The sequence below is a fragment of the Rhea americana genome, unplaced genomic scaffold, assembly GCF_003343005.1.
Source record: "Rhea americana isolate MKP2758 unplaced genomic scaffold, rheAme1 scaffold_158, whole genome shotgun sequence".
NCBI classification, from domain to species: Eukaryota; Metazoa; Chordata; class Aves; order Rheiformes; family Rheidae; genus Rhea; species Rhea americana.
The window spans coordinates 232,308-245,100 of record NW_028185683.1 but is presented as its reverse complement, the minus strand read 5'-3'; the positions used below and the strand labels follow the sequence as shown (position 1 = coordinate 245,100).

The 12,793-nt window shown below is 39.7% G+C and overlaps 1 protein-coding gene across 6 annotated transcripts in view; it reads right to left on the bottom strand.

Annotated features, from left to right (window-relative positions):
• Positions 1-12,793, bottom strand: part of ZNF462 (zinc finger protein 462) — a 92,163-nt gene continuing 79,370 nt past the window's right edge. For all 6 annotated transcript variants that reach the window (XM_085299950.1, XM_085299956.1, XM_085299955.1 and 3 more), the window contains 4 exons: positions 10,355-10,578; positions 7,786-7,918; positions 3,046-3,160; positions 1-1,754 (listed from right to left, as the gene is read on the bottom strand). In XM_085299950.1, coding sequence (XP_085156076.1) covers positions 1,550-1,754; positions 3,046-3,160; positions 7,786-7,918; positions 10,355-10,578 — 677 coding nt within the window. In that variant the 3' untranslated portion in view covers positions 1-1,549. The remainder of the gene's footprint in view (positions 1,755-3,045; positions 3,161-7,785; positions 7,919-10,354; positions 10,579-12,793) is intronic.

Here is a 12,793-nt window from a genome sequence, read left to right as displayed (position 1 = left end):
CACAATCAGAACATACCACGGGCACTAGATCCTGTATTCCTTGCTCAGGCAAAAGTCCCATTGAGTTTGGTAGGCTTTCCACCCAAGAAAAAGTGCAGGATCAGCCACTAGGTACACAAGTTCCTATTCACTCTACGCTGCTCCCCTCATGCTAAAAGCTAAGGAGGAGGGGAAAAAATTAGCAACTCCCGTCTTTAATCGAGTAAGAGTAGTTCTCCAGGCTCAATGTCATATGTAACTATTTCATCTCCACTTGCAAAAAGATGTGTTAAAAGACACCCCCTCCCTCCCACTATACGAAAACAAAAAGAAAACACACACACCACAGACGGAAGGAAAAAAAAGGCAGCCAATCTTAACAAAAAAAATACTAATGTGTGACTGATAGATGTTAATATGACAAGCAACAGAATGGTTATGAGGACCTACATGTTTGGCCCACAAGCTGCATAGCTGTGCCGTAAGTTTGGTTCTTTAGTAAAAAAAAAAAAAAAAAAAAAAAAAAAAAAAAAAACTTCTTTGTTATATTTGTATGTTTAAAATTAACAACAACAACAAAAAATCTATTCACAAGATCTAGTCTCCTTTCCCTGTACCCTCCCCCTTGAAAAGAAATATTCGTTTTATATGAGAAACTTAATTGTGCTGTATTTGTAACACCTCAGAAAATAAATGTGGCAAACAAAACTGCACAATCAGTCACATGAAATCTATCAAATTCTAAAATTATAGTTGAATACTAACAAACAGCTTACCTGGAATAAAGGATGACAATTCACAAACAGTTATCTAGGAATTAAAGTCTCTCTCTTTTTTTTTGTTTTTTTTTTACTAAAATAATTAAAAAAATCACAGTATTTTAAGAAATAAAACCCACACTGGGATTTTAAGCACAATTTGTTTTCCTTTAAAACTTTTTTTCTTCCTCCTTTCACCACCTTGCCCAGCAGTCTCTCTACATTTAACCACAATGACAACAGGTAGTACTGACAAATGCAGAGATCTCCCTTGGTTAATTCTGAGGTACTAGGAAACAGGTGACTGTTTTAAGCAAAGCAGTTTCTGTTTTTTTTTTTTTTTTTTTTTTTTTTTCTTTTTCTCTTTTTCTAAAGCAGTTGCATTCAGTCTGGAAAAGCGTTATGTATTAAAACTAGAAAAACGCACCCAAATTTGTGCGTTGAAAAGTTATCCCCACCCCCACCCTCTGCTTCCATGCTCACGACGCTTCCATTCACAAACAATCCGAGTCTCCACTGCAAAGCATGTTGTGTAATGTAGGAACACAGGGAGTTGTTTCATTAGTCCAAGATGAACGTAACTTCCCATTGTCAAGATCCAGAAGAAAAGATGCAGTGATGTAATGGAGTCACTTATTCCATCATTTAAATAACTTTAATATACACACACTCACACAGGTACCAGTGCTTTGAAAATAGATCATTCAGTCCTAAAAGCAGCTTTGTTTCTTCCTTCTGCCCACCCCACCAGCCCACCCACCCCACCCCGTTCATCACTGTTCAAGTAAGTTGATTAAAATCACACCAAATGCTTATTCGTTTTTGGCCTCTGAGTTCTCTTCGAGAGGTTTGTCAGCAGCTACCACACTGACTGCTGTTTCGCTGTTGTGGGAGAAGTCCACCATCATTTTCTCAATGCTTTCCTTTTCTTCTACCGGCAGCGTGCTAACAGTCTCCTCCGTGTCCTCCTTCAGTTGGTTGTCATCAATGCTCCTGCGCTTGCATTCGTTCAGTGCCCTGTGAGGAAATGCAGCAGAAAACAAACCATTATAGTCCATACAGGGAACAATAAAGTCAATCCATTATGTGTTATATGGGGCAGGGGGAAACAGCTCACTTTCTGAAAAAGTGAACAGCCACACTGGTGCCATCTCATGCTCAAGAGGACAGGCAGAGGAGTGAAGCTGCTAGTGGGATGTGTAACATTTTATCTTTAAAACCAAATCTTTATTCATTCTAGACTGGGGCAGTATGCGATGAGAGAAAAGAACCTCAATCCCCCTTTCCCCATTCCCTTGTGAACAAAACTCCTCAGGTACCAAACAAAAGCACAGGAAAAGACAATACTTTTCCCAAAGACTTAATGATCCAATAAAGCGTTTTACAGAATGCAACTTTTCAAGTACTCTTATTTAAGCAGACTAGATAAAGGGTAAGAAKAGTAGTACTTCTCACTCCTCCCCCCCACTCAAGCTGCAATATTGTATTCAAGTGTCTTCCACATGTCAGTAATCTTGAATGAGATCTACTCTTTGGAGAACTTATAGTCAGCAAAGATACCTCTTTCATTGACCAGATCATCATCAAGAGAAGGAGAATGAATGTTTCAGAGATGTCTATCTATGTCACCCCACAGCGTACAAACTGTTATTTATACAGAAGAAAGGCAAAGATCTTTGCTATTAACTTCACTATGAACATTCTAGGGAGAGATCGTTCTGACTGATTTTATTTCCCTTGAAGGTCTTGACATTTCTCTTCACACAGTTCTTTACACTGTTCTGCAAGTTTAGCTGCAAGCATGATAACAAGTCATAACAATAAAGGAAAAAAAAACATAATTCCTTCTTGGAACATTCCTTATAGTTTTCTGCCATTTTTCATGCTGCTCCACTGGCAAGCAAAATCAACAGTAGACTCAAACAAAGTTAACCATAGGCCAAAGTGGTATTCATCTGGAGACAAGGCTTAAATTTTAGGATCACAATTAACCCCTGTCTGCCCACGGAAAAAGGTTTCTTTCCCCCTTTGAGATCTGATTCAGAAATGAAACTGGGAAACTATGCAGACATATGGAGAAAATCACCTGAAATCTGAACTCTAGAGTCACCAGGGTTGCTGGGTTATGCAGAATGGCCAAGAACCTCTCTTTGTGCAAAGACATCTGGTAACTGTATCTCTGCTTGTCGTATACCCACATTTGCCCTCAACACAGCGCTTTCTTTGGGTGGAGAGGAACAGGTGGGGGAATATATAAAGATTTATTGTCACTTTTGGCTGTTTGGTAAGAGAATCTAAACCAACTTACATGCCATGTCTCAGCACGTGTCGCTCCCACTCAGAGCCCTCTGTGAATGACCGGCCACAAAACTCACACGGGAAGCGCTTCTCCAGAGCGCCACTGTCAGGAAACATCATGGGATCTGTGAAAGGACATAGACTGTAAATGCATGCCAGGGCATAAAGGGAGCACTGTGATTCTACTCTGATCCCTTATCCTGCCCCTCAAAGAGGAAAAAAAATCCCTGGGAAACAAAAGGAGATTCTCATCAAATACTGTAAGCGTTAGTGAAAATGCACACCCTCCTCCACAAAGCCAAGTGACACTGCAGGTCACAAGTCCCATCCTAACCTTCAAAACACCTCTACAAAAAAGTGTTGGCAGTTATTGCTCCCCATCCTTGCATTTGAACTAATGAAGAGACAATGGTGTTTTAATTCAAAACCAACACAGAGAAGTTTAGAGTCTAGCTTCAAAGCAAAATCCAAAACCTGACTTCAGCCTGTATGTAACTTTTGAACTGGTGGTATAAATTTTAGGAAACAGAACTTGGTACATTGAACATGTGACACTCCTAAGAAATACGACATTCTTTCATCATGAATTCTCATGTGCCAGATAATATCTCTGAAAGTCCTGTATCTCAACTGCATAGGTGTTTGAACACATCCTAATTTTTTATATAAAATGCTTGGGGCTTCATTTGCAGAAGTGTTAAGCACTTAGTAATAGAAGTGAACTCACTGGCAAGTGAAGGAGCAGTATTTCTGAAAGCCAAGCCCCATGTGAACAGTCAGCTTTAACAAAAGATGAAACATTTTCTTACAAATTAAGAAGATCACCACACAAGCCATTAAAAATAATTGCATGGACTATCTCACTTGATTCTTTTTGTTGGAAATGAGACAGCACCATCTGCTCAGGAGCATTAATTCCTTAGAAGGGATTATCTTAAGCAAGAAATCAACAGAACGTCTCTTTGACTCCTCTCAAACTACATAATAAAAGAAATTTTGCTTCATTTTAGTTCTGATCTCTGCTCACTTGGTGTCTTCACTCTCAAATTTACTTTGCTCATGATCAGAAATTAAAACTGTGGATACACTCACTATTATCCCTATCTAAGTTTGTAAAGGTATTCTTGCAACACATTTGTCACTGGTTAGCCTTTAAAAAAGTTCAAGATGCTTTACAACATTTTTTCTCTTGCTTCTGGAAGAAAAACACCTCACTTCATGTTTCTTAGTGTCAGTGAATCATTTTGTGGTTAACCATGACAAAGCAAAGTGCTGTACCAACAGGAACAGCAGAAAGTAAGTCAATGCCCCTACTTCAGTTTACATCCAGATTTTAATACCATATGTGTAGTACAAATTTAGAAATACCACTGCAACACTTAGTCTAGTCATGGTACAGGGACAAGCACCTACAGAGAATAAAGATTTTGGAGACAACAGTTGCTCTTCTGTGTAGGAACATATCTACCACATAGTACACAATAGGAAATTTATTCTGGGCCTCTGCAGAAAAGAGATGTGCACCACAGAGGCTGCTTTGCTCAAATGAATAGGATGGCTTTATACTTCCAATTCCCATTAAGACATGCAACTCTAGCAAATCCAACACTGCTTCAGAATATACTATATTCTTCACTCCCTGACTAATTCCTTTCTAGGTCGGTGAATTTGGACTGCTCTCCTGGAAGAGTGTATCAGGACCTGCTCTTCCCTGTGGTATGCACAGACACCTGATCTCTGTTTGTGTATGTGTGATCACTTACACAATCATCAGTTTTTGCCTACTGCAGAAAAATACCTCTCAATTCAGGTTTCTGGTAAGAACAAGATAGGAAGGTCAGCACAGACAGTCCCTCCAGGATGCACTCCTTAGCAAGGGCAGCTGCTCTTTTCATGGAGCGTGTCAGTCCCCTCTTTTTCTCCCCCTCATCTTCTTTGTCCGGTCTCCATAGTTTTTCTGCTGTCCTTTACCAACAACTGATGATTCCTCTGCCTTCGCACCCAAGACATCAGTTCAGCTCTGCTAAGAGGACATGCCCAGCTCTGTCTGCCCAGATGACGAGTAACTCTTCTTTGGTAGAGTTTCTCAACAACTCCTTTGGAGAAGTCTTCTTTGTGCCTTCAGGACTGCAAACACCAGCCTGAAGTCAATGTAGTGAATCTAGTGGTTCGACTCATGGGAAGACAACCTGTCTCTGCCAAAGTTACAGACTTCAGAGAGCTTGGTCGGTGTTTGCTTCCAGATACATGGAGTGCACACAGGCACTCTCTGCAAATCCTACTTCCTGCTAACACCGCAAAGGTTAAAATTGTCAAAAGCACTCAAGTGGTATCAAAGTAGTTTGATGTGGTTTGAAAGATGTGACAGCATTAACCTCTGTGACAAGCAATATTTAACAGCATTGGTGTGGTCCTCTATGAACAGAGTGAACTATTTCTGCATTAAAAGTGGCTTTTGAACATCCACTGGGAGAAGATGATGTCAGTACATGACTTTGCATCCAGCCATGCATTCAGCTCTTGTCTCACTGGAATGTTTTTAGAAAATTTACCTTTTATCTTGCACCTCATAGTAGTAATCCACAATTTGGCAAGAAAAATAAAGTCAATACAACTTGGATGTTTCCTAAATACACTCTTTTGTAAAAGGCATAAATACTTTCTGTATTTTCTACCTCTTCTAGTACAAAATACAACTAATTTTTAGATTAAAAGGTGCAAAGTTAGCAATGGTCAGATAAAGTTACCCATAAAGGGCAGCCAGGAGAACAGCTGCAAAACAAGCAGGGAAATACACTTGATTTTTTACATGGGTCCTCTGAACGCATCAAAAACAAGTCACTTTTTAAATTAAAATTACACAGTAGAAACAAAATTGCTAAAACACTATCCCTTTTATCAGTTACACATTCTAAGCTGCAGATTTAAATTTGCATGGTTATTTTTATATTTTCACAATAAAGGTCAATAAATGAAGTATCTTAAATCCAGCCTATATGATGAACTTCACCTTGGGTTCTTGCTTCTTCCCACAGTGCATTTATAGGAATTTGAAAGCCTAAATTGATAACACCTTATTCCTCTTGCTCTGGAGGCTACATTTTTCAGAGTCATTTCAGCATCTGTGCTTTCATCTAATGCTAAGTAATCCTCACAAAGACAGCACGATTCTTCAATCCTTTCATGCTGTGGGTCTACACAAACATTGATCATCTTGCTGCAGCTGCAGCTGCAGCTAAGGGGAGTTGGTCCTTTGGTGAAGGTACAGAGTCATTCTTCCAGCCCTAAAACCTTGAGGGTCACATTTCTCCCTGAGCAGATCTGAGTACACTTTCACAAGACAGTGTGTAGGTAATAACACCAAGCTTTGAAATGCATATGGAATCAAATTCCCTTTAGCTCCTTCTCTGATTTTTATAATGCTGCTAACTAAGATCTCATGAAAGATATTTTTCATTAAAACATAAATGGTTTCCCATCCAATTCACTTTTTTTCTCGTTTAAATAAAAGCTGTCACCAACTGTACCTGAAGTGAAGTACTAGTGATCTTGAAGTGAAGTACTAGTCACAAGCAAAGGCATAATTTATGCTGTAGGGACACCAAACAAAAGCCAGCACACTGGGTTCTGCTAGTAAGCTAAGAGGCATCATCTAAACCTCTGCTGTTCTGTAAGCTACCTCTGAATCTAGAAATCTAAATTTTCCAAAGTCTGAAAAGCTTTAGAGACACATTTCTTTTTTATGAACAACTCCTGAGTGAGTTTGAAATGAGTTTTCCATTGAAAGCTGAAACTTTAGGAAGTAAAAGGTAAATACAACAGCATGTCTTTAGTTAAGTACATAGAAACTTGGCAAACCGCAGCTGTCAGCACCAGAAGGGTAGGTGACCCCTCCAATCTGACCAGCAGGCATCACAAGGCTCAGGCATCACAAGACTCAAGAGTAGTGAACATACTGCACAGGACTGATGTACCAGATTAAGCTGTGGCAATATGCAGTTGAGACCAGATGCTTGTAATAAGCCATTTTTAATATGAGGGAGGTGGGAGAGGAGACTCAGGACAAACCCTTGGTTTAATTTAGAGGACATCTTTTTTTCCCTACCCAGTCAAATTTGACTGAACCATAAGCATTAGCAAGCTTGTGGCATAGCCTTGCTGAAGTCAGAGAGATTAGTCATAGACATAAACTTAGGTACATACTTAAATACACAACTGAGCAGTAATCTGAAGGTGGAGCATGGATCTATCCTGGCTCCAGAGCTGCCAACTACAGCGACTGCAACAGGACTGACTCTCACTGAGAAGGAAGGAATGCTGAGCTATAGTTAATAGTAGCAGTCCAAAAATAAGTTTGGCCATGACCCTTCATCCTTGCTTGAATAATGCTGAATAAGAAGCTGAAAATGGGTTACCAACACAGAAAATCTGACAGACCACTGAAATACTCCACTTACGTAGTTTCCTAAGCCCTTATAGATGTTATCAGCATGGACAGATAAGTCACAGATGCTATCTACATTTTCTCATAGTATGTATTTTCTTAACAGACAGAAAACTTGTAGTAAGGATTAGAAACACGAGATTCCCCCAGGAACAGTGTCTTGACAAAAGCCCCATTCTGCTCTTGCTGGCATGCTGCATGACTCTACAGGAATGTGCTGCAGAGTTAACGGCTGACCTTGCTTGGTGGGACTGGTGGGGCACATTGCAGTCTGTTAAAAAAAAAAAAAAAAAAAAAGGGACTGACCTCTCTCTTCAGTCTTGGGGCTTAACTCTTCTTCTTTTTCTTCCTCATCACTGCTGGAAGTTTCTGTTCTTCCCTTCATTTGCTCCAACTGATCCAAGTTAACCCGTCCAACCAGCTCAAAATTACGACTCACCTTTAAAAGGAACACCTTTTGTCAGCAATTAGACCATCATCAATTACTCAGAAAACCTCATATGCAAAACAAAATCCAGTATGCCCCAAACCTCCTTCTATAACTGCAGATGACATGCAGGTACCCAGCTAAATTAATACTTATTTCTTTTCAATGACAATGATTCTTCTTTCTCTTTTAAATTGAATTTATCAATCTTGCTTTTCAAAACTGAATGCCATTCAATAAATCCCCCTCATTTCTCCTCTTTTTGAGGTATTAAAACTAAAAAAATCCAAGAAACACTATGCATTGTAAGTTCTACCTTTCTTTCATGGTAGCATTAAACCACTGTGATCAAACATTGCTACTGCACATCACCACTTAAGGAAAATCCTTTGTGAATGCTTCATTCAGCTTCATGCACAAAAGGATAGGTCCTCTACTAAGCATATGGCTGCTATGCGCTGCATACACTTTCACTCATTAATAACAGATTAATTTTCATTATGAAGGGCTGCAAAGTGCTTTGCAAACTGATATACAGACCATAATGAGAACACTTCACCCAGTAGTCAAATTCAGCTAACCCCTGGGTGAAATGCACCAGCTTTTTAAGAGCTCACAGTAACAGTACAGAAACAGCAGCTTAGAATGGTAAGTCAGGAATGCCACTGTATCCAGCAGAAACAGCAGAGGAGCAGCCCAGATTTACAGTAGAGGTGAAGAGTGTGAGCATGACCAGGACACTAGGGCTAATACTTGTTGGATGACAAGCACTCTCTAAGCTCATTGATCACTGCCAGGCAGGGTTTTGGATTTATTTTTTCATGCAAATATAGTCAGCCCTCCAGCAGCACAAGGACTGCCACAGAGATAGAGAGGATAGAAAGGAATGAGTGCAGTATAACTCCTGCAAGATCCTGAATGAAATACCAACCCCACCGATTATATTTTATCCCTCTGCAGGAAAGGGAAGGTGAATGAATCTCAGAAACATGTAACTTAAGAGAGTAGTATACCTCTAAATTGTGTACTACTCTAAATTCAGCCATGTACATATATCGGGTTCCTTGAACTTCTCTCACAGCAGAGAGCTGTGATGAGTTTCTCTGATTTAACAAGTTACCAACTGAGATGTAAGCAAATATGACCATATGCAATGCACTTAATGGAACTTAGTTCATGTGCATGACCTCACTAAGGTGCAATACATCAGTTGGGTGTCTAAGCTCAGGGCCTGGCCAAAGGTTAGAGCAGTAACATTTAAAACTACCAAAGAGAGATGGGGAAGACCTCATCTATTGGCATCATCATTGCAGGTCAGAATCAGAAGGGAGAGCCAGATAAGGAAACAATCTTCCCAGCCTATGTGAGAAGCCGAAAGAATCGGAAACGCTGCACCTTTGATATCCCAGGGCCCTTGCTGTGGTGTCTGGGAGATGTGGAACATCTCAGGTACTATGCAAAGTGTAGAAAGATTCTCAAGGAGTAATAAAGAGAGTAGATAAGCATAAGAGGCCAGTGTAAGTTTACAGCGCTTGTTTTTACAGGTAGTCAAGTATCTTTCTAAGTGTGAAAAGTTTTGCTGGGACTTCTGACCCTAATTTTGTCAATATGCATTTGGTTGCAGGAAAATTGTCATTCAGTCAATAAAGTTGAATGAGTTTTTAATGAGGACTGCAGCAGCTTAGCTGCAATATATGAAGTCAAATAGCTGCCTCCCCAGGAACTGCAATAAGAAAGTATTCTGAAAAATACTGCAAAAACATATTTCAGCTGTAGAATTTAAGTTTCTCTCATAGCGACAAAACTACAAAAATTCAGAGTTAACAGAAGTCTATGGAAAGCCTACTAATGAGTTCCTCAAGACTGGATAAGGTCTGTACTCAGGGACTCCACACAAACACCAAAGCAGCCTTAACTCAGGACCTGGTTATACTTGCTGTTTATCTTTCCCTCCTTAAATGTAAACGGGGATGTATTGCCCTCTTTGTTATTAAAATATGCATGGCATGTCACGTTGCTGAAGTTGCCAGAGCAATCTTAAGTTTGGAATCTCTTGGCTTTTAGAGAGGCTGATTCACACAGCCTTAATATTGTTTCACAACTCCTTTTCTTTTTTTTCTTTTCTTTAAACAAACTTAGCGTACAAGTGCCTTTTCCACATAATCATACTCTGCATCAGCCAATTCTGGTCACTCTGAATAGCTTTAGAAACTCCCAATCTTGATTAAAAGAAAGGAAAAAAAAAAAAAAAAAGATATACTTTATAGAAAGTGAACCCTAGCATGGGATTGAGTAGTTTCTAAGTTTTACGGAAAATAAGACCAAAATAAATAATTAAATAAATAAATAAATAAAGGCAGATTGGCTAATCAGAACTGACATGGATATAAACTATATATGGCAGTTGCAAGGAGTAGGTTGTTACAAATTAAACCTATTAGATGTTACCTTGTGCTCATCTCGAAGGTGAGCATCCAGCTCTTCTGTGTGTTTGGTCTCATAGTAGCAGAGTTGGCATTTGTAGGGTTTCAGTTCATTGTGCTTCTCTATGTGCTGCTGCAAGCTCTCATCACTGGAGCAGGTAAAGGTACACTTATCACAGCGGAAAACAACTCCCTGCAAGTATTTTGACAATTTGGAACGACAGACTTCGATGGGAACGACCCGCTCTTCTGTGGGGAGAGTACAAAATTTGTTTAACAAATTTAACAAGTTATCAGGTAACATGTCAACAGCCTGGAAATCACCACTCATAGAAGGGACACAATCTGCCATGCAGTTATGCAATCCTTCTAAGCTAAACTGGACCGAAATAAACAAGTTCTGTTCCTACAAAGATAGGGTTAATTCTTCAAGACTACCAGTGCAGGTGTCCTCACAAACGTAATTGCTCACTAGGTGAAGAGGATGGGGAATGGAGGTTTTGGGGCAAATGAGATTCCATCTGTGAGTCAGAGTAGCAGAGCCTGGGAACACAAAACAACTATAAATCAGCCAGATCAGCAATTCATTCTGCTTCAGAACTTGTTTGACAGCAGCCAGTAATGGCTGCTAGAGACGTAATAAACTGGGAATCTGTAGGGTGTTTCTCATGCATTACCCTCCCAGCTTTCTAAAAATTGTGGCTGCTATCCTCACCACTGTAACGGAAGCTACTCGCTGTAGACTGAGAGGGTGTATGTGGCAGCACCTTCTGGAAGTGACTGTGCAGTTCAGCCAAGGGCAGAAACTCCCAGTCCRCCCTCTGCTTTTAAACAGCTCTAGGTCAAAATCTACACACAGGTCATGCCATCTGCAGTTCCTGCAGTTCAGATTATGGCTAAAGCATGTACTGAAAATGTTCTTACTGAGTTTTTTAAAGTTTCCATTTCTCACGCAAAACACAGACACTTGAAACACAATTAATTTCAGTCTTTCAACATAGCCAGAATCCCGACGTGTTTAACACTTGTCCACTGTGGTTTTCCAAGCTGTGCGCATAAGGGAAATCCCATATTTGACCTTTCAGCCAAGGGTCACCAGAAGGCCTTCATTATAGTCTTTTGTTACTCAGTTGGCCTTTGGAACTGGAACACTGAAATTCAGTACTGTTATTCCCTGTGGATCGTGGATTAAAGGAGGAGTTTGATCTTCCTTATGCAGGTCACTATTAACAACATATTAAAAACAAACAAACAGAAAAAGCAGGTCTGAATTTCAGATTGTAGACATGAAAGATAAGAGACTCTGTGAGACATGCATGGCAGTCCATGCAAGGTATGGATCTGAGCCAATGTGCCTCTTTCCTCAGTGAGGACAGTAAGGTCACATCCAAAGACAGTTACAGAAATGCAAACTCCCTTACGGTTTCTGTAAGGTGGTGAAAGCTGTAACAATTCATTCACCTTTGACCAATCTATGCCTCAYCACTGCTTAGGAGATTTTTTCACAGCTCATCTAAATGTTCCACCCTCTTCAGCTTCTCCTATCATATCACTGCATCTTTGGTGGCTTCAAAAGTGGAAATTTTCCCTAAAACTATGCCTGACAAAAACTCTGAGAACTTGAGATTCTTTTCTACACCAGCAACAGCTTTCTAGTTACAAAAATGCCAAGTTGTGGCCACTTCTAACTGGGGTGGGTAGGTGAAAAAAATAAGGTCTAAGAGATAACAGAATCTAAAGCTGTGATTCTAGGATCAGAAGATGACTTTTTTAGAAGCTTTTTACAGCTGTATGCCTTTGGACTTACCGAAGTAAGGCAGTTTGTTTTTAAAAAGTAAAAAAAGCCAAATATTAAAATACTTGAAAATTCATTTTTTCTCTAGCGCATGGAACAGATTAAAAAAACCCACTAAATATGGAATGACATAAAAGATTTTATCTGCCACTCTGGAGCAAAGTCACATTTCCTAATTTATGTCAGCGAAACCTATTATCTCAGAGACAATCCCTCCTCCCCATCCCCAAATCAAAGGTAGCACAACAACATGAAAAAAGCTAGATAAATGTAAGCAGGAATTTTAGCCTGAAGAATTTCACTTTCATGAGATAATGTTTTAAAACTTTAAACATGCATGTATGCATCTCCGTGAGCTTCCTTTAAGCAACAAATCTGGACCCTGAAGGCTGATTTGGATCCAGAACCTCATGTTTTGTAAGGTGATGCTCTAATCTCTGACCATTCTACCAGCCTCCATTTGTGCCCACAAAGCTGTCTATAYTTAGCTACTCACTTAGAACACACTTACACCCTGATAACTGACAAAATTTCAGTAAACTCTCAGTTCTGTGTCCAAATTGGAAGCTTCAGCTTCCTTCTCCTTGTGCAAACTTCAAAGTTCAGCAGTATCTAAATAGAAGACTACTGTATGTGCCTCATAAAAGGGTGTGGAGTAGTGTAACAGAA